This window comes from Etheostoma cragini, chromosome 2, assembly GCF_013103735.1.
Source record: "Etheostoma cragini isolate CJK2018 chromosome 2, CSU_Ecrag_1.0, whole genome shotgun sequence".
NCBI classification, from domain to species: Eukaryota; Metazoa; Chordata; class Actinopteri; order Perciformes; family Percidae; genus Etheostoma; species Etheostoma cragini.
In genome coordinates, this window is record NC_048408.1 from 25,796,636 (window position 1) to 25,818,898 (window position 22,263).

The 22,263-nt window shown below is 38.5% G+C and overlaps 2 protein-coding genes and 1 long non-coding RNA gene across 4 annotated transcripts in view; 2 read left to right on the plus strand and 1 right to left on the minus strand.

Annotated features, from left to right (window-relative positions):
• The window catches only part of LOC117956588 (bifunctional apoptosis regulator-like), a 12,167-nt gene extending 6,023 nt beyond the window's left edge, over positions 1–6,144 (minus strand). Inside the window, exons 1-4 of one of the 2 annotated variants that reach the window (XM_034891724.1) lie at positions 6,038–6,144; positions 4,224–4,524; positions 2,618–2,716; positions 1,649–1,742 (exon numbers count right to left, since the gene is read on the minus strand). In XM_034891724.1, the coding sequence (XP_034747615.1) occupies positions 1,649–1,742; positions 2,618–2,716; positions 4,224–4,504 (474 nt within the window). In that variant the 5' untranslated portion in view covers positions 4,505–4,524; positions 6,038–6,144. Of the gene's footprint in view, positions 1–1,648; positions 1,743–2,617; positions 2,717–4,223; positions 4,525–5,763; positions 6,017–6,037 lie in introns of those variants that run through there. The other variant, XM_034891715.1, reaches the window with a different exon arrangement.
• Positions 6,145–8,093: 1,949 nt separating this feature from the next.
• Positions 8,094–18,337, plus strand: LOC117956504 (zinc finger protein 37 homolog). Its single transcript, XM_034891597.1, has 12 exons — positions 8,094–8,294; positions 10,315–10,489; positions 10,583–11,046; positions 11,667–11,853; positions 12,198–12,250; positions 12,968–13,133; positions 13,231–13,323; positions 13,517–13,591; positions 13,741–13,827; positions 14,685–14,756; positions 16,219–16,461; positions 17,181–18,337. Exons 1-12 carry the CDS (start codon positions 8,286–8,288, stop codon positions 17,963–17,965), a joined length of 2,409 nt encoding a protein of 802 aa, XP_034747488.1. The 5' UTR covers positions 8,094–8,285; the 3' UTR covers positions 17,966–18,337.
• A 1,377-nt stretch (positions 18,338–19,714) lies between these two features.
• Positions 19,715–21,885, plus strand: LOC117956622. Its single transcript, XR_004659323.1, has 3 exons — positions 19,715–20,095; positions 21,498–21,559; positions 21,649–21,885. It is a non-coding gene; the product is annotated as an uncharacterized LOC117956622 (long non-coding RNA).
• The last annotated feature ends 378 nt before the right edge of the window (positions 21,886–22,263 follow it).

A 22,263-nucleotide genomic window follows, 5' to 3' on the forward strand; every position in this document is an offset into this window, starting at 1 on the left:
GACAATGATCCTAAACACACCAGCAAGTCCACCACCGAATGGCTGAAGAAAAACAAAATGAAGACTTTGGAGTGGCCTTGCCAAAGTCCTGAACTGAATCCTATTGAGATGTTGTGGTATGAACATAAAAAGGCCGTTCATGCTCGAAAACCCTCTAATGTAACTGAATTAGGACAATTCTGCAAAGATAAGTGGGCCAAAATTCCTCCAGGACGCTGTAAAAGCCTCATTGCACGTTATCGCAAACGCTTGGTTGCAGTTGTTGCTGCTAAGGTTGGCCCAACCAGTTATTAGGTTTAGGGGGCAATCACTTTTTCACACAGGGCCATGATGGTTTGGATTTTTTTTCACCTTTAATAATAAACACCTTCATTTACAAATTGCATTTTGTGTTTACTTGTGTTGTCCTTGACTATTGTTTAAATTGGTTTGATGTTCCGAAACACTTAAGTGTGACAAACATGCAAAGGAACAGGAAATGAGGAAGGGGGCAAACACTTTTTACACCACTGTAGCCCGATGATAGCTACACAGTTAAAAAAACTAAACTGTAACTCCACTTTTATAAATATCAGTAATGTGCATAATAATTGTCTTATGTTATATATCTTTGCATGTAGAAAAGCCTACATGATCATGTAAATTAAAAGTAAAATGATGGGGCATTGTGCTGTTTTTAAGTTGTTATGCCCTGTTTTTCTGGTGAAAAAACTAAAAAGCTATAAGGAAGAAGCCTTAATATTTTTGGAGTTTGGAAATCAAATGGCAAGAAGTCTGGGGGGAAGGTGGACCCAGACTAGCAAGGGACTAGTGGGCGTATCAAGTTACATTACCACGGCTACCTTTAAAGGTAAATATTGATTAAATTGAAGCTCAGTGTTCACTTGAAATGTTTACACAAAGTATTTTTATCATGCATCTTGTTTTCTTAGTTACTTGCCAGTAAGGTTCATGTGAGCCAAGTGAGTAAAAAGCATCCAAAATAAACTGATGCTTTGCACACAGGCCCAGGCCCCCTTTTCCAAAAATGACCTGATTCAATAATGATATTTGTTAATAAACTGGGGTCAAAAACAGGACCATGCTCTCATCTATTTACACTCTTCTAGCCAAACAGGCACACAAAATGTACCGCCACGTACTAAACAAAGTAACGTTGCTCCCAAGTGCCACATGGACAAAATAAACATGATCTTTCTACATGATATGAACAAGTGACCTCTTCATCCACTACTGTGATAACATTTAAATATTACATACCTCTTTGACACTGTCTCGTCTTGTTGCATTGGTATAAATAATGGTCTCATAACTTTGCAGACTAGCGCATTGCAAATACAGTAGTTGCAGGTTTCAACCTGTCTCGTTGCAAATCTTTGGGCTGAACCAAACTTAAATGTTCTTACTTTAAAACGTTTCCCTTGGTTTATTGTGTCCCTCATCTGTTAATCAATACATTACCCTCGAAATCTGATAAATCCATATAAAAGCTTAGAAACTGCTGTTGCCACGGCAACACTAACATACTGTCAATGGCACTTAAAAGGCAGGTAAGAAGGTAGCTAGGTGCTATAGCATCAATTTTTAGGGCATTTGACATCATACAGCACAAAATAGTATAGTAAACATAAAGCAGTTGTTTACTTACAGCCACACACGTGAGTGCAGTCAGGAATCCGGAGAAGAAGAAGCCTGCTCCTTTGTGCTGGTTTGTCTTGGATCTTCCCAAGTTGTCACCATACCTAAAAACAGACCCCAAAAGGTATCAAATACAAGTGAACAGATTGGAGATACCCAAGGCACGTTGATGGGGATAACATCATCGTTGTTAAAGGGATCTCTGTTATGGCGCTTACTCACTGCTTGTACCAGCTCTACTCGGCTCGGCCGCGGTCCACCGTCCTCCTGTTTCCATTGTAGATTTAGTACAGCCTCATGCATGAGGCAAGCGTGGCTGGTCGCGATAGCGACGTCGCAGGAAACTGCTGTGACCTAACGCGACACACACACAGAACGTCATAGGTGTGTTGTTTTTGTGTCTCGGCATGTGGCTGTTGCCACAGCCAGAAGACAAATTTAGTTTCAAAAGAAGCTGGAGGCAGCAAAAAAAAAGAAAACGCTGGCTAAACCATTTAAAAACAGGACACCCCTGTCTGTCGCTGGCAATGATGACGCAGTGATTAGTGACGATTTTCTCCGAGCATTCAGCAGTCTGCCAATTTTCACGTCACCCTTTGGTATCGGCTCGCTTGGAACCTCAACGGCGTTGGTACAAAAAAAAAAAGTACCTGCTACCAGGAACTTTTTTTCATAATGGAAATCCAAAAATGGCGAGTAGAGTCGAGGCGAGTCGAGCAGGTACCATGTAATGGAAAAACGCCATTAGAATTGCATTGTGGGTGATGTATCCACTAGGTTTTGGAAGAATAAAATAAACACAGTATATTTGGTTGTGCTGTACCCATTTTGACCTTTTTGTTTTACACTGTCATTCATGAGTCTGTTATAGGAGGTCAGTGCCAAATTGGTGGAGTACTCTTTCAGTGTTAATGCTCACACACTGTTGTTCCAAAGCTTTGCACCAAAACAGATTGCATCATAGATTATACTGTACTACCTCTGAAAGGCTAGCAAACTCCGGGAGATTTTGGGGTTATTCTGGATCTCTGTTCTTCTCCGCTGAACGACCTCACTGAACAGCTTGTCAGTTGCATCCCTAGAGGGGAGTATGAAGTTAACAAGTGCAATTAGTAGAAAAAAGCTAAATACAGAACAAGAGAACAACAAAAAAGGTGGTAAAGCTATGGTTATGTTCTTTGGGGGTTTTGTTCAAACAACCTAGCTGTTTTGTAAAAAACACATTCATCAAGTATTTCCCTTTCCTGGATTAAAACAGTGTGCACTATGCATTGACTGTGTAGTGATAAACGGATGTCAGTAACGGTGTACAAAGACAATCCAAACTCCTCACATGTCATACTATTAACATGGCTTTTAGAGGCATTCACATACTGTGTATTTCCTATAAACCACGTTACTTCTTTGGTGATATAGTATTTGTGTCTGATGACAACAGCTTGCTTCCTCTTACTTATTACAGTAAAAAATGTAAATCAATTTGAAGACATCCAACTTTTGGATAAACAAATGTCTCCGTTTCATAAAATGAAATAGCTGCGGGTGGTAATTTCTTAAACCAACTTCCTACATTTCAGTAGATATTTCCATAGGTGTCTTTTTTCCTTTTACTCTAGATAACTAGATTCTTGACCAATTTTGTAAGTTTGTAAGTATGGAGAAAAACATGCTCTGGTTTAATGGCATTTCTTCAAACCAATCAAAATTGTTACGGGCAGTGCCAAACTCTGCTCAGTGCCGCTGCAAAATAGTGGTGCAAGAGAAAACTAAGATTGGTCAGATAGCCTAGCTAGTGGTTTCAATTTACCCTGCAGAGATCTGAGGAGCAGGCAACAATTATAGTCCTCATAAATTCATCGAATTTAAAATCCCAACACAAAGAAAGCGGATGGAAACGGAATTTCTGGTGTAATTTTCTGCAGCGCCGAGCAATCACGGAGGTGAAACCCAAAGGATATAGACTAGTAAGTATGTGACTTGTTTTGGAATATTGTGAAAGTGAAACTATGTTGCACTAGGCAACCAGACTACAAGGCTATACTGTATAAAGCAAAAATAATGTAATCTTAGTCGACATGCTGAAAGGAAAAGTCTCGCACTGCACTGGTAGTGTGGAGCATACATTGTACTGTCTCGCTCATCATTGATTAGGCTAAGAAGCTTAAGCTAGCAGATCAGTAACTCCAGCAGTGTCCAGACAGCCAGGAACCAAACTAAATTCATCCTCAACGGTTGGGGGTAACTTGGTTGTGAAATTAATGAAAAGTTGTCTGGCTCTGTAGGGGTCAAAGATATTTCTCCACCCCTGGAGATGAGTCATACATCAATATTGTCTATCCTTGTAAATAAGGTTTTATTCAGACATCTAGCATTTAAAAACTTTTTTTTTTTTTCTTTCTTACATTAAAAATATTCTTTTGTTCAATAAGGTGTATTTGAACCACACCTGTCACACACAAGGTTTTTTTGTCTTTAGAAGTTATCAGTAGGTCTTTGTTCTCTACTGCACGTTAGAGAAATATGAATATTTTGGTCAGAAATTCAAACATTCATTCCCTGACATGGTCTGGCTGTGGAAAGCATACCTCAGCAGTATGTTGATTTTAGGAAAGCCTTCCCACTTCTCCCGGCACTCTGGGCACTCATTCTTGTGAGAAGACTCCCACCACAGAGCCAGACAGTGTCGGCAAAAGTTATGGCCGCAGGTCAAGGTGGTGGGGTTCACTAAGATGTCGTAGCAACAGTGGCATGAGACTTCATGTTCTGAGAGTACGGTGGGGGAGGCCTTTGACAGAGGAGACTCCAAAAAGTGAGTGGGGTTGTCCATTAATGCTTCCAGACCGTCATCTGATGAATCCCACTCCATCTGGCGCAATATATCCAAGTCTGAATAAGAGGAGAAACAAGGTTACAAGAAAAAAATCTAAATGCCAAAAGTGATATAAGTTTACAATATGGGTACAATCTCTAAAAGCTTCTCACATACAACCACAATTTAAAGGACAGTGCCAGTGCTATTTTCCTTTTTAATACAATTCAGATAAATTAACTAATTATTTTTATAACAAGAGGATGATATTTAAATATTAGAAAACTCTTGATTTGAAAGATCAAGTTGGCATTTTGTTTCATTGCAACGGAAGCATTTAGGGATGAAACTAAAGATATTTGTTACATTGATTAAGTAAAAACATAATTGATAGTTTTACTGACTAAGCATTTATTCTATAACATGTCAGAAAATAGTGGAAAATGTCCATCAGTTTCCCAGAGACAAAGGTGATTACATTATGTGCTTAAATAATTGCAAAAGGGTTCTCCAATGTTTGTTTTTTGTTGTTGGTTTTATTATATCAGATTAGTACACAGAATGTATCTTTGGATCACTGGATGAATGGTTGCTGATAAAGGGCACTGATATTGCATTAAAGATCAGCCACCCACTCAGATCAGCTGGTTTTCTGTCTATAATGAAGTGGTATGGAAATTTGTAGGTGAACCCAAACTTTTGACCGGTAGTGTATAATTTAAGGGACGATAACTTTCTAATCTATAATCTGTTATGACCCATACATTGTTCGCCTTCATCGAAAATATTAGAAACACAAAACCAGAATACCCGAGCAGTTCTACATTTAGTGTTGCTCCATTATTTCAGGAAGTGTAATTTGTTTACAATGTTTGGTGGTGCGCTTGACAGAGTGAACGGAAACCAATCAACAGTAAAACAGCAATATTGTTGTTGCATTTCACCATCAAAACGTCTAAATAACGTTCGACCTAAGCTAGCTAGCTAGCTATATAGTTCGGAACTTTAACGAACGCTGTGTAAGCGCCCTTAACATTGATAGAAGCTAACGTTAAGTTAGCTAGCTACCACATCCTAATCTGTAGCTACGTTAGTTGTTACGTTACTCTGTACATTAACTAGCCAGCTAGCTAGTTTGTCATTCATTAGATAATTACTAGTTAGGACACGAGCAATATTCACAGCTCTCTAAAGCAAAAAGAACAATTTCCTGATATTACGTTAGCTTTAGGACTGATTTGCTAGCTAGCTAGTTAGCCGCCAGCAAGTGAAAGCAAGCTAGCATAACATTAACTAGGAATTAGTGACATTTTTACCTCGTCTCAGGAATGGCCTTTGAATGGTGACCTGCTGGAGGTTGACATTACAACTATCTGGTTAAAATAACTTACCTAAGTCTATCTTAAGTTAAACCTGAATAAAACTGTCCAGGACGGAGATAAATATTTTTGCCTGAACAGCACTCGCCATGGTGCTGATTAATAGTCCAAGCTGCTGTGGAAAGCCCCACGTATACATCCACGCACACGTCAGCGTGTCAGCGTGTCAGCATGCGTGTACCTGACAACTCGTCATTGGTCATACGCTCACCTATCTCAAACTATTTGGCTGAAGCCAGGACAAAGATGTCTGCACTCGTCCTCGGTGATGTTTTAAAGCCAACTGATTTCAGCCATGCGGCTATTTAAAGCAGCTTCAGTTCAAAGTTCAGATAGGATTCTGTCACTATGGTTCAGATTCTATACTAAAGAACGAGATATTCGTGACCCCGATGATAACAGAGCAGTAACCTATTATCTTACACGTTGGGTCTGGCACAGGGAAGACACTGTACTTATAATGAGTTATGTCAGTTCTCTTAATACATCCATGGTTATGTACAGTGGTGGAAATAATATTTATTGAAGTACAGGCCTACTTCTACATTTTGGAACTCAATATTGTACTTTTTACTCACTTCATTTGATGGCCGTAGAAATTACAGATTCAGAAAAATAATTCAAAATACAATGAAGAAATACAATATGGTAGGCCTATTATTAATGTAAATCTGTATTTTTAACGGGTTATGGTAAGGTACTTTTAATAAATGCAGTATTTGGGGTCCAGAACATACACTGTACACATTAAGGTCCAAAACTAGGATACTTTGCGCTATAGTAACATTCCCTATATGATCTCTTTTCAAAGTGAACTATTTAATAAAGTAAAAACCCATTAAAATATTGTTGAGGAAAACTTCCCCTGAAATTTTCAGGAGACCTGGGCAAAGTGTTCCCAGGGGCAATATATTGAAAATTGTCTTTACTCTGCAAAGGATAAGCAGAGGATGACTGGATCAACTATTTTCCAGTAAAGTTTGATAATGGTTTAATTATGAAAGCAAATAATGGCCTTTAAGAGTGGAATTTTATAAACTGCTGAATACCTAACTTTGAAATTCAATCACTACTGAATGCTCAACATTGACTATTGAGTAACAACTGTACCAATGCAACACTGTGAAAATACTTCACTGCAAGTACAATTCCTGCATTCAAAACCTTACTTAAGCAAAGCTATTTAAGTATTATCTGCATTAATGTGTCTGTACTGTAGTCTAGATGTTTAATGTTGTCCTAATTTCAACTATTATTTAAACTGATGGGTAGTTTAATCTATAGCAATGCAACATATTTTATTCTGTACATAGTTTACTCAACACCAGTGCCCTGTTGAGTGAGTCCACCTGCCACCTGCAAGACCCTTCAAGTTATTTCCCCTGGTTCAAGTAATGTTGCTCTCTTGCAGCTTGCAGGCCATTCTGAAATTGGTGGCTTTGTTATTTCATTTTTCCTTTTATTAAAACAATATCATGTACAATATTTACGACACACAAAGACACCGAAAGTAGAATATTGACAACACAGGGTCCAGGGGTACAGGCAAAAACGACAACAAGGCTTTTCAGTCCTAGCCCCAACTTCATTGTCAGATGCTCCAAATCAGTCACAAAGGTTGCGTATAATAGCACAGTAGACGGATAGCTTTTTTATTGTCTTTCAACTGTACACACAGAGTGCACAAATGAAGGAAACTTCGTTCCCTTGCCACATGAATACTGCTTCAAGTAAAAACAAAAACAAAACGTATCAAAAGTAAAATAAATAAATATGAATGACAGTGTTATTTTAATATTTAAATATGGCATCACAATAAATACATAAAAATAAAAATAAAAGTCTTCACAGCTTTAGAGTTCTTGAATGTATTAGTGTCAAGTGAGTGAGATTCAGAGCCGTCATTTTACAACATGCCAATCACGTCAAAGATGATTCTTAAGACTTAATCTGTACTGTCCAGTAGGTGGCGGTGTGACGGCTGGTAACCGCTGCAACAACAAAAAACGGGAAGAAGAAATGGTGGCGCAAAGGCAACGCTTTGGCATTTTTATTTTCTAGGACGGTGAAGGCATTGTCAAGATTGGCATGTAATCGTTACCTGCTCTGGTTGGGTTGTTCATGTGGTTGAACTGGATACAACGTTCGGAGCAAAGGCCTGTTTATTACAATGAGACTTGGGGTTGCTTAGGTTTAGGCAAGAGGAGTGGTATTGGTTAGGGTCATGGCAAGAATGCCAGGGTAAGCCAATAAGAGGACGAGTAGAGCAGAGAAGGGCGGGCCATGCCTTCGCCGTCCTAGGATTAAAAAAAAAATCCCCGACGGTGTAGCTAGCTAGACAGCAGGGTTGAGTTCATGACGGGCTTCTGTCATCCAGAATAACGCAACAATTTAGCTTCATTTACTCACCACCCTGGTTTTCTTATGACCTCCTTCAAACCCTGCGACCGTATCGCATTATGTTTGAGGTAACGTAGACAACTTAGCTGCTATTCGGGCAGTTATTATACAGCTAAGTGTCTTTTGCTGGGATTTTGGATGTAGCTTAACTGTTATAGTTAACGTGACAGAAGAATAGTTAATGTTAGGTAACGTTAGATTTAGCTAGTTAACCAGGTATGCAGATTAAGAAGTTAATTGTTTACTGTAGTGTGGTGACATCGGTTTAAACCCATTTCACTCCTACATTTAACAATGTCTCGAATGCTTCCTTGGTTGTTAGCTAGCTGTGACGTTTGTTATTAAACTAACGAGCGTTGCATTCAGATCCATATTCGGGGAAATTATGAATTCACTGCTCGCGACTCTCTCGTTGCAAGGGCTTCCAACAAAGTGATGCTGAAAAAATATTAGATAGCTCACGGTGCCTAGAATAATGGTAGCTAGCGTAACAAAACAAAGTTTATTTACATTAACGCACATATTATACCTCCATTGCAGATATTATACATATACTGTGAACTTTTGCACAGACCCCCCATCAATATTTTTGCACATCCTGCTCTAAACCGTACAGCCTTCCTTTCTTTCTTTCTAAAACTGTTATATTTTACAAAACATGTTGACTTCTCGGTAAAAAGTTAGACAAATAGAAGACACATGTAAACGACATTTAAGAATCCTTAATTAAATAGAAACAATTGGATGAGAATAGAAACTGAACTAGACCTCTATTGAATATACACTGTACAAAGATAGTGCCACAGTAATACATTGTAATACATTGTATATTAGTCCATGTAGGTAATATTGTGTAAGTAATGTATTTGTATATGGAATATACAGTATATCTACAGTAATACAGGTATGCAAGGCAACGGCAATGATAAATACAGAGATGTATAAACATTATAGTTAAGCAACAAGGATGAGGATGACTTGGTTTTTAAGGAGCAAATCAAAGTGTGTGATTGTGGGATTTGGAAAAAGCTTTATTCTCACATAGGGCTGCAATACATCTCCCAATCATGGTTTTATTAAATCGATTAATCATTTGATCTGTATAATTTCAAAAAAATATTTTTTAAAAATCCTCAATTTAGGATAAAGCCAATACCGTTTGTTTATATTTGCCTAACTTGTTAACAAAGAACTTTAATTATATGACATATTTACATTTATATTTATAAGTTGTAAGAACGTAGTAAATCCCTTAGTGCACATTGCACTAACTTTATTAAAATAACAAGACCTTTGACCGGCCACCAAACACAAAACAGCAAACAAATGAGACAATAACACAGTCAGTAATTAAAGATGTATCAATAAAACAGGGCATCTTAACATCCATAGAATGCAATAGATAAATAAAATACTGGATGTTAAGACATGTTTGAATTGGACCCCAAACTTTAATTTGATTTGTTTGGACTATTTTTATGATGAACTATTACAGCCTGTGGCTCAAAGATGTTGCGGCTCCATTTAGAATATAATGTCTCACAAAGTTGTATAATCAAGCTTTACTTAGATAATAAACACAGAGCTGAAAGTGTGCAGGGCTTCACTGCATTCTTTTGCATTTTTTCAAACTCATCACACCTGTCCACCATGTGCACATTATTAAATTAGACATTTAATGTAAGAGGGCAGTACTGGCAATGCAGGTCACATTCTTGGAACAATACATGGACACACCCAAGCCATAATAAAAATTGGGATGTCTTATTTAGCTGTCATGAATGTGTTGTTACTCGTCTAACCTGACATTTTCTCGAGCCAACGGTGTCAATGTTTATAGGGGCCCACTGGGTATTAATCTTTGCATACACAGTTTGTATATGCAAAGATGTGTGTATATATAGACGTCATTTCAGATGAAGCTTGTATTAAGCTGTTACTATTGTGTATATATATTTTACTGTATTATATTTTTTTCCTTAATTTTGACTACACTAAACTTGTTGTGCCGACACATGATAAAGGTTTTGGGTTGTTACTGTATGCCTTGATTACTGATCATGAGTGTCTGTCTTAATTTCTTAATAGGATCCTGAGCTCCCAGATCCGTTGTCACTAAGTCTAAATGAAAACTTTGATGACCAGAATTCTCCACGCCATGATTCAAAGAGAGCACCAGCAAGCCCTGACTATAATTGTGAGACACCAGAGATTCAAGTAATCATCAAAGAGGAAGAGGAAAGCTGGACTGCAAGTGAAAATCGTGAGTGGAAATTCTTAAATATCACATACACAAAAATGTCTCCATTGTGATTTTTCAAAAAAAAATTGTTTTGCCTTTTAATGTTCAACACAGAGGAGAGCTGCAGCTCAGAGGGAGAAAAAGAGGATACTTGCACACACACATGTCATCCCGACCTCAAAGCATGTGGAAAGGAGAGCTCCATTTCGCACGGAATAAAGAGACAGCAGAGAGTATTACCAGGGGAGTCCAGAGGTCACAATCTCTCTGGGGAGAACTCCTCTGCCAGAGAGGGGCGGCAGAGACACATGTTCATGGACTCTGATGAGAAACCGAAGATGTTCAGTCTATGTGGAAAAGCGCCGGCAAATGTGATTGTGCATCAGTGCAATAATACAGGAGAGAAACCCTTTTCCTGCTCAGCACATGAGGCGACCCCCAGTCCCAAACGGAACATGAAAACCCATCAGAAAACACATGCAGGGGATGAGTGTTATGCTAAAGACCAGAGCCTCGACGGAAAACAATCTTTGACAACACAAGCAGAAGACACCAAAAAATCAGCACCTTGCCAAACGGTATGTAGAAATAGTTTAAAATATTTTTGTTCTCCTTATATCCTAATATTCTCTCTGACTGTAGTCATATGGACTGCCTATCATTTTAGTCATGGATCACTGTAATTAAAAGTTTTTTCTTAGCATTTAATGTATGTGTCATACCAAACATTCGGCCCCTCACAAATGGGAATACGAGACACTGCTATTTAACAGAGATCTTCCAGTCTCGCATATACAAAACGTGTAGAAATACATAAGTAACATAAACAGTATAAACCAAAAAATAAAGATCATCTCGCTAAAGAGCTTTTTTCCCCCAGGCTTTTTCAAGATAACGGGATAATTTAACACCCATCTCAGTCTTTGATCATCAACCATATTAGCAGTGAAAAAGTAAGAGAGGCACTGGTTAAAACTATGAAAATATTCTTGCATAAGGCCCTTTTAAAAATAATATTAAAACTGCAAATTTTAGTTTAAGTATTAAAAAAAGTTAAATTTAAAGATGTTTTTTTAATATGCATTCCAACCAAATGAGAGGAAAAATGTCCAAATCTGGAGGTCACTACTTCACTGCAGAAAAATGAATGCCTTCTTGCATTGTGCTCTGTATGATGTACACTTTATACTTTATTTAGGATTCTCCTGAACATAAGCCTGCGATGTCACGTGAACTCAAGGGATCTGCTAACTTAGAGGACCAAACGCTCCATTTGACTGTCAGACTGCAAGCAGGAGACGAGGAGGAGGAAGAAGAAGAGCAACAGGATGAAGAAATTGGTGGTTTAATCAACTCTGATGGAGAAGTGGTTGAATGGGATGCCAGTAAGTGATATTATAGCAGCATGTTTACTGCATAGCTACAACTTGTTGTTTCAGTTTCCTTTATGAGTTTATTTGATTAAGATCATTTTAAGTAGCAGTTATTTCCAAAACAAGATATTTTAAAACATGAAACGTGTATTGTCAGTCTATTTTGTTTTTTGTAATAATTTTGTTCATGTTAACAGTTTAATGGATTGTCATAACTCACAACATTGGTAAAATATGAATTTAGTTTATTTCATTGACTCTTTCATGTAAAATTCAGCCATTTATATTAGGCCTGGAAGCACCACAGTATTACAGAATTATTTTAAAGATGTTGGATGTCAACTGTTTTTTCACAGGAAACAGTCCTGACCGAGGATCTGATTGCACAGAAAGTTTTCCGCCTATCAAGGTAATTTGTCTTAAAACATAATTTATCAGTTTTTGCAGCACAAAGGCATGAGGGCTGTTCACTCCCCTTTAAGTCTTGTAAACCTTCTGATTGCATATATAGCATTAGCATATAATTACATTGCATATAAAACAATTCAACAGCACCACATATACATGTTCCAGAATGAGAAACTTGTATAAAACCTCAAACAAAATGGGTTTTTGCAATGCCACTTTTCCAAGGTTGACAAAATGGAATGCCAGAAATTACTACATGAAAATGATGAGTTTTATTGAACAGATAAATTGTGATCCACTTGGTAAATGAACTGTGACTTGACCCCCAAAATTGTATTTTTTTACCGATGTCCTTGCTTAAATTTGTGCTTTGTTTAGGGATGAAGAGTTGAAATCTGTCTTAAGATATTGACTTGACAAAAGTATTTGAATGGCACAGTGTAACGTCTGCGTGTGGTACTTCTCAACATCAGAATACAATAGTGACCAAAACTTAGTAACCAGAGGAGAGAGTTTTCAGTCTCACTGCAGGGTAGATCATTTGGGAGTTTTACTGATTAATAGTCACCAGTGCCCCCCCCCCCTCCCCAACACACACATTCTAGAACTGCTACTATAAAATGCATTGTATCTCTGCTCTGTTTGCAGGCTTAAGTACTGTTAACAAGGGAGGGTTTTGGGGTATGTTTCTGATTGTTTTTAATGATTATGACCACAGGGTGTCTTCCTGTCCGAGTCTCAGCTGCAAGGCCAAAACCAGAGAGAGAGCAGTAGTCCAACGCTCAGCATGGAAGTTGTGTCTGTGGGGGAAGATGAAGAAAGGGAAGAAGGGGAGGAAAAAGAAAGAGTAGTAAAAATGGCAGCTGTCTCACCCTTATATCGTGGTAAACACAAGTCTAACTAAAACTTAAAAGTGTATATAATATAAGTTGATAAATAACAGTTATGAATTGGTTATCTTTTTGCACACAATGTCACCAGGAAAGAGACCAAGGAGACAGAAAAAGGTTCCGGAAATAACAGTGGTGTCATTGGACGTCTCAGACGCAGAGAAAGAAGTTCCTGCAAATCCTGGTGAGTGATGCGATTAAATGAAAAGAAGATTTACATTATAATACACTTTCTCATTGTTGGTTTAAGTTGTACATATGGAGGATTCAGACGAGTCATAATGTTATTGTTCCCTTGTATTCAGAATTCAGCATCAATATAAAAAACGTTCTTTCCAAATGGGCATATTTTCTGCTGTTTTTTCTTTGTCACAAAGTAAAAAGAAGGGGCAGAAGAAAGATTTCCAAACCTCCACTGTTGTCTGTTGAAGACCTAGAAGCAGAGCCAGGAAGTGAGTCTTCTTGATTTTTTTTTATTTTTTTAATAATGCCAATTTAATGCCAATTGAGTGCATGTTTATGCTTCTGAAATGATACATTTGCACGTTCTTGTTATTGTTTTGCACATTATTGTTGTTAATTCTTACATGTAATCTTATAGTTTCAAGGCGCACCCGAAGAAAGAGAAATGTCCCTGTCATCGTTGAGTCAGAAGAATCCTACTCAAAAACTGTCCGCCGTGTTGCTGGTAAGACAAAGGAGGAAAAATAAGGTTCACAAGTGTGGTTGGGTATCATTTACATTTAGGTGACTCTGTATCCAATTGATTCTGATTCCTTAGGGCATTATTTGAATAAGAAAACCAAATAGTTTTGAAGATAGTTGTGGTTTATTTATCATAGGATCAGTTTCAAATATTGCGCAGTGTGTTGGTAAAATAACTGTTTACATGGAGTTCATCAGAGGAGTGGGTGCATATGACGCATGTTTGCAGTAGATATCAAACCTACAACATAGGCCTTTTTACCATACCTTTTCTGTTATATGGATAAGTTTCAGCCTCTCTTTTGTGTCTTAGCTCAGATCTGCTGTATTTAGAGCTGGGTACCAGCTTAATACTCCGGCACTGACTGAATTGCCTCTGAAGTATCGAGTATTGTAATCTGCCTTGTCATTCAATACCCAATTCCAATACCTTAGGAGTAAAACCCATAAGCGTCGTTGAGCCAGTAAGCACGCAGCATTCTTCTACCAAGATCTAATAATGCTTGTGATTGGCTGCCTAACGTTACACGTCGCAGAGACAGGCAGGGACAACTCTAAATTACGCACAGAGAAAGGGATTACGTAGTAGGAGATGAAAAACAAAGATTTGTGCTGTGATGTAATTTCTTTTCTTAAAAATTGGTATAAAAAAAGTCTAGTTTAGGAACCACTATCGAAGTCCCGGTATTTGTATTGGTACCCGTATCCAAAAAAGGATAGCGAGACCCATTTTGTAGAAAACATACACATGCCAACTCCACATTTTGATACCCAACTCATATGCACATGACAATTTAACATCAGTATTATGTTTTAAGCATCTTTATTTCTTTTTACCAGCAAAGCGACCTCACAGAAGAAGGAAAGATACTAAACTATCTGCTGAAGGAGAAAGCACACGGGTGTCTTCTGGTAAGACCAACTAAACGGGTGGTGTGGTAGTGCAGCTGCAGCCAATCCTTGATCTAATTAGCCGTGATCATTGGTTAACCAGAGGAAAGGAAATTTACGGGTTCCTGGATGTGAGATTTGACTTTACAGGAAGACACATTACAGGAACAATAACACAAAGCATTTTTGATGATCATCATCAGCAGCAGCAGTTTAGTCAGACCTGTTTCACCTGTCAGCAAAAATAATTGCAGCTGTTAAGACATAGACATGTCGATGTATGTGTTGAAAGTGGTTGTAGATGTTTCAAAAAAGGAGGGAAATATTTTATCTAAAGTTTTTAGAATATTAAGTATAAATGTATTTGTGTGCTTGTGTGTGTGTGTGTATGTATATATATACATGTATATATATATATATATATATACATGTATATATATATATATATATGTATATATATATATATATATATATATATATATAAATATATATATATCTATCCTTGATGTTTAGTCATTTAACGTTCTTTTTACATATTGATCTTTGTTTATGTAAAACCTCAAAACCTGTGCACACAAAGAAAACCCCAGCTATAAAAAGAATAAAGTGCAGCTGTAACACCCATTGATTGCATGTGGTGCTGTGTAAAAGTGCAGAATCAATTACATATTTTTCCTGCAGGTCGCAACATTAATACAGCAACATCTGCAGGTGTCAACTGCTGCTAGATATTTTCCTTTCCTATTTTTCACAAAGTTTGAGTTTGTGAGTGAGTTACAGGCCACTTTCATTAAAGGTCCCATGGCATGAAAACGTCACTTTATGAGTTATTTTTAACATCAATATGAGTTCTCCCAGCCTGCCTATGGTCCCCCAGTAGGTAGAAATTGGGATAGGTGTAAACCGAGCCCTGGGTATCCTGCTCTGCTTTTGAGAAAATGAAAGCTCACATGGGCCAATCTGGAATCTGCTCCTTATGAGGTCATGAGGGGCAAAGTTGCCTCCCCTTTCTCCGCAGAGAGAATTTGGCCCACCTATGAGAGAGAGACATCATGGCTTCAAATGAGCAAAGTGGCAGTTGGTCAAGGCCACACCCCAACCCTCCACCTTGCCCCCCCCTCTCTTCTCCTCAGTAGCTACAGACACAGAAATGGCACATACTAAGGAAAGCTCATTGTGGGACTGGCTCTAGTGGCTGTAATTCTGCACCAAGGCTGAATTTTGGGAAAGAGACTTCAGATGCATTATAAGGGGACCACTAAGGTCTGTATAAATCATCCAAAAAGCATCATGTCATGGGACCTTTAAGTCTTTAGCACCTAAAAAGAATAGCCGAAGAACATAGCAATCAACAAACAAACTAGGACTATTAACATAGTATATTGGTGGTATGTGATTTGTTTTTTTTATAGGTCTACAAGCTACTTTTATGTAAGCATTAACAGTCTTACCTTGTAATTTCAATTTCTTTTTCCCTACATAGTGAAGAAACGCCCTGGCAGAAAGATGGTTCATGTTCCAATTGAAATACCTCCTGAGCTCCTGAAGAAGCCCAAAGAGAAGATGGAGTACCACTGCTCGGTGTGTAGCAAAGAGTTCCCTCATGCCTACAAACTTGAGAGGCACGAGCTGATCCACACAGGAGAGAAACCTTACTGCTGCTCCATCTGTGGTCGGGGTTTCAACCAGAAGGGAAATCTCAAAACGCACTACAAAGTCCACTTAGGTGAGATTGGATGGTACTTAATCATTTACAGTTCTCCTCTTAGAATATTTTTACTTCTGTCATTTTCTATGTATGGATCAGAATGGGCCTTTTGGGGGGGGGGGGGGTGGACACACATTAAGTGTTCTCCCCCAAGGAAATTTTGAGCGTGAAAGACTTCTATTTCTGCATTGTGATACATTTTTAGGCACTGATTTATTGTTAAAACAGCTATATTCATGGCAAGAAAATCACAAATTTCTGATGGCAGGTAATAATACAAAATACAAAATATAATGGAATATTATTATATTCAGGATTCCAGTAAGGGGGCTTTAACATGGGCCCGGATAGACTACACTTGACCCCAAAATCGGGTTGTTTATTCAGTAGGCCTATTAACAAGGCTTATGGTGGCTTTTTACTCCCAAAGGAGCATGTTTTGACTTACACAGGCTACTGCTCTTACTGCTTATTTGTACAATATTACTAAACGTAATGAAGTGTAATGTTTTCTACATTATTTTGATGAAACGATTACCAGTAATGTTGAGCCTACAGTGTAACGGACAACCACTGTTTACTGACCAAAACTGAAAACTTATTTCAGTACAGTAAAATATACTGTACATAGCTCAAGGTAAACCATAAGTAAAGTAAAACTAAAGTCCCAAACAATGCAAAGATTATTACAGTTGAAGAGTAAAAGTTGATTTGTCTGTCCTTTTGTCTCTGTGCAGGTCGTAAGGGTGCTGTGGATTTTGACGATGAGGTGAATCCCATTGCATCAGAACTCACCGAATATTTAAAGTCTCTGCCGGGTGAGTCCAGGATCAGATCCTCCCTCCGTTGCCTGGAATGTGGAAATGAATGTGAGAGTCATTCGGCTTTACAAGCACACCACATTACCACACACACAGAATCGGCAGGGGAATCCGACGCGGCCAAGCAAAGCTCTTCACAGCTTCTCTTCTGCCGCCGCTGTGGCATCCAGTTCACCGAAAAAGAAAAGCTGGAAGAACATATGAAAACCCACATCAAGGAGAAGCGCTACTCGTGTCCCGACTGTGGCAAGAGGTTCATCAATGAAAGCTACATCCAAATCCACCAGCGCATCCATACTGGGGAGAGACCTTTCCTCTGCTCCCAGTGCGGCAGAGGTTTCCACACGGCCTCCTCTCTCAAGCTGCACGAGATGCAGCACTCTGGGGAGAGGCCGTTTGCATGTTCCATCTGTGGGAAGACGTTTCGGATAAACTCGTACCTAACAGCACATTACCAGACCCATATTAAAGAAAGACCTTTTATTTGTAGTGTCTGTGGGAAGGGCTACTCTAGAGCTGAGGAACTGAAGGTTCACCACAGGCTCCACACCGGAGAAAGACCCTACGAGTGCAGAGAGTGTGGGAAGAGCTTCATTTACCGCCAGGGTCTGCGGCAGCATCAGCGCACACATGCTGGAAAACGCATCGGCCCAACCAGACAGCTCGGTAGACCGAAGCAACAGGCCAGGCTGGACATCTAGCAGTTGACCATTTGATTGGATTTTTTGTTGTTGTTGTTAACTGTGTTTGAAATATTGCAGTAAGTTGCTCCTCTTTCCTGTTCTTCTTCCATTCCTCCTACCTACAGCAGAGACGATTACTGTGTCTAAAAATATGCGCTACAGCGTTGACGTGGGTTGCTAAGAAAAGATTTGGAAGCTTACTGTGTTGTCTTTCACGTCATCATGTTCTGTATCCATGTTTTTATGTTTACTCTTCTCTAGTAGCCCATCTGTACAATTTGAGTGCCTTTGTATCCTGCATGCCAAATACTAATACTTAATGTTAAAATTATGCACAGTATCTTTGTTATTTTAAAAACCATGTCGATGAATACAGTTTTTTTTCAGAAACATGTTTTTTTTCTTCTTCTACATTTCAAATAATGTATTCTTACGTTATGACATTTATAGCAAGACCTACTTACCCTCTGTTCACCCTCACATGATATAACATTCTGCACAAAATGTTATGATAAAAAAATGCTATTACACTGATTGTGATTCAATCATGGAAAACAAAAAAACACAATTTAGTATCCATAGTAGTCCTACTTTGGTTAAAGTATGAGTGTTTGGAACATAATAGGCAGACAGATGGGTAGTGGCGAAGGAAATTATGCTGTTTGAGAGGCTTATATTGACTTTTTGATATTTTTTCTCCCACCATGAAAACAAACATTTCAGTACACTATACCTGGCATAGATCTAAGCTAACTACGCCTGCTTTTCCCTGAAGGAAGAAGGGTCACCTTTTTTCAAGTCTTCAGGGGGTGAGTGTGAAAAAGTTTAGTTTCACTTCAATGTTAAGAAGTCAGTTTGTAAGCTGATTGAGTAAAGTTCACTAACAAAGCTAGCACACCTTGGCATACATTCATACATCAACTGCGGTTGTCTATTCTACCTGTGCATAGGTCATTATATGGTTTCATTTCAAAGCTGGTTAAATGTTTCTATAATAGAATACAAAATCATTGCAGCTACAATTCAATTCAATTTTATTTATAGTATCAAATCATAACAAGAGTTATCTCAAGACTCTTTACAGATAGAGTAGGTTGGGACCACACTCCACTCAGTTACAAAGACCCAACAATTCTAATTCCCCCAAGAGCAAGCATTTAGTGTGACAGTGGCAAGGGAAAACTTCCTCTTAGGGAGAAACCTCGGACAGACCCAGGCTCTTGGTTGGCGGTGTGATGAAAAGTGGCAATAATAGTCACAATAAAGGGAATGGAACAATGACCAGATATAATATTTGTATTAGTTCATGACGTAGCGGGGTACTGCAGAGCGTAGTAGGGTGTAACAAGGCACAGCACGAGGTTTTGCAGCAGCGGAATTACTTTAGCACCATTACAGCACCTTTACAGCACCTTTTCAGCACCTTTACAGCACCTTTACAGTAGGGACCAAACCACTTCTCCTCTTCGTTCCCCCTACAGGTTGGGAGCAGAATTGTCCATTACTGTTACCATTACCATTATTCTTATGTTTCATTCTAACAAGTTAATGAACCACTGAAACAATTTTTGAGACACTATTTCAAGGTACAAAATAATCTTTGGTGTTGGATTGATTGATATTGAAATCAATCAATATCAATGAATAAGATTTCTGTATTACTGTGTTGCAAAGTGGGATAACAAAAAAGAATCAAGTTTTTGATCGAATCGTGGGTCAAAAATCGTGATACAAACCAAATCGTAGTTTTGGTTCAGCCTAGGTTAAAGCCATTGATTAACAATTAGATACAAGAAGCCTGGACTCGTCTTGCTGCTGCCATGTTTGCGGAAAGAAATCCTTGAACACCAGAGCTCTACAGCGACACCAGAGGACCCCCACTGGAGCCAAACCTCATACATGCTCCCAGTGAGGGACAGCATTCTGTGTCCTGAACAGACTGAAGAGACACAATTCCATCGACACTAGAGAGAGTTTTCTCCTGTCCAGTGGGTGACAAGAGATTTTCTCGCATAGACAGCTTGGAACACCTCAGCATACACAGATGTTCAGCTAAAGCCAAGGAAGCTGCAGAAGCTTTGGGTGGAGTGGAGACGGCCGACACCACCACGAGGTCAGTTATGTCGTATTTGGAGATCAAGTCTGCTGGTAGGTTTATTTAGAGAAGAATGTGGACCGAAGTGTTGGACCTGAAAGTCTGAGAGACAAAAAAAAAGTCCTTAGACCTAGAGATTTGACTGCAGACATTGCTTATATACTGTACTAGTGATTAAAAGTGTTTCTGATTTTAAAGGGTCTGTTCACCCAAAATAACAACTTAGAACTAGTCTTATTGAGCCGTGCTGGTTTTATTGGCTGAGGTTTTGAGATGTGTTACGCAACCTCAATACAAGAGAGGTCAATGCAATTTTGTTTGTGCTGCTTAAAGCAATAAAACCAATATTTAAAAACGCTCCAACTCTTTTAAAGGAAAGTTGACTGACTGAAAATTGGTGAGGGCTTTGGCTTATCCAGAGTAACAGGGACTCTTTTATGGAAAGACATATTGTAAAATGTCGATGGTGAACCCAAAGGCAGATATATTTCAGCGAATAAAAAACAGAATTTAATGCTTTATGATGGCTACATACCACGGGGAGACAATGAGGATGAGAATGAATGTTTTTTTAACATGTAGTTGCCTAGACGCGAGGTAACAACAAGTTAAGAGACAACCAATTTTTACAAGGATGCTCTAAACATAGAAGAAAGAGCTTTTTTTTTGGTGGTGTTTATCTGTACACCTACCAGCTTCTTTGTTTCATGCATGCAGGTAAAGCTGCTAATGTTACATTACTTTGGGACATGCACACGGCTACACCTGTGAAATCTGAACACCCAGGCTACGTCGTAAAAAAACTCATCAGCTGCACAGAATGCAGCAGGGGTACTTCGCAATGCCAAAATTGAGTGCTTTTAAGGTGCATGTGCTGTTATTGGAAATGTTGCAGATTTATATAATTTTTACACAAATTAGATCAATCCTTTCTCCATTGGAATCTATAACGCAAGGGCTTCTACCTATTCCCTTTCCATTTTTTTTAGAAACAGCACTGTGCACATCTGTTGATATAAATACAGTTTGACATGATTTTTTGCTCCTCACATTACATGTATTGAGGGTTGAATAACAACAAGACCTACAGCCTATTCATGGTGCAGCTGGTTTATATTACACAAAAGCTAGTATTCCAAAATGGAAAGTGACTTCATAAGATATTTGTGTAAGAAAAAAAAGAGTTTAATAATTTAGACCAATTTAGCTTTAATTGTGTCACTGCTACAGTTTCATAAAGTTGTGCAATTAACTATGGGAGTGTCTGGAAAAACTGTCGAGTTTGGTGTGATTAAATGTAAATAAATCTGCATGCTCTTTTTATTGCACAACATAATGCTAAAATAAACACTGTAGCTGGAACATCTTTTATACATTACAATATTATGCATTTCAAACTGTGAACAAATTACTAAATTATTGTCATGTCACTTGACCAGTGGCATTTGTTTACAGGAAATAGGCCCCTGCATCACCATGGAAACCAAGAAAACCCTGTTGCAGACAACCACAGCCAAGTGAGAGATAAAGGCATTGTGTAGATGTTAAAATGAACTAAGCTGCCTGTTCACATCCCTCACAGTTGTTGTTGCTTGATATTTTACAGACATCAGTGTGGAACGGTGGTCATTATACAGCATTCATCCCAAATATGTCTCACTCCAGTGCAGCAAAGGGCCACTGGGCTCCAGCAAGAGAAAGCATTGATTTCAGTGCTTGCTCAGGGGCACAGTGGTAAGTGATACATCGACCTCCCAGATTAAGTGGACATTCTCAGCTTCACATGTCCATGTAAGAAAGTAGTTGGATCGGTTGGAAATCACCGTAAAACTGTCAGTAGGTGGTGCTGTTGTTAACTTCTTTGTCATAGGTGTCTAAAAGTGACGGTGCAACATGGTCTAAAAGCAAAATTCCCTTGTCATAAATTTATGTTTCAGATTCATTTTTTCAGATTGATTGATTTCAGTGTTTTAATGTTGATGTGACCATTCCTTAGCAATGTAGAACTGTCTGTAAATAACTCTCTTTGTTTTTTTCTCACAGTAGAGTTACCAAATTGGACATTGGTTCAAGAGAAGAGCCCACCTAAATAATTTCCTGTAACAGTTCATGTGTATGGAGAGTGTGGCATGGACTTCCCTCAGAAACAACAGCTGGAGGAACACTGCCAAAGTCACAAAAGGCCTTATTCGTGTCCTGACTGTGACAAGACATTTAAAAG

What these genes read in the sequence shown, in the direction of transcription:
- LOC117956504 (XM_034891597.1), top strand. An exon ending in CTGGACTGCAAGTGAAAATC is followed by an intron (nt 10,490 to 10,582) that starts GTGAGTGGAAAT and finishes TGTTCAACACAG; the next exon opens with AGGAGAGCTGCAGCTCAGAG. An exon ending in AGTGGTTGAATGGGATGCCA is followed by an intron (nt 11,854 to 12,197) that starts GTAAGTGATATT and finishes GTTTTTTCACAG; the next exon opens with GAAACAGTCCTGACCGAGGA.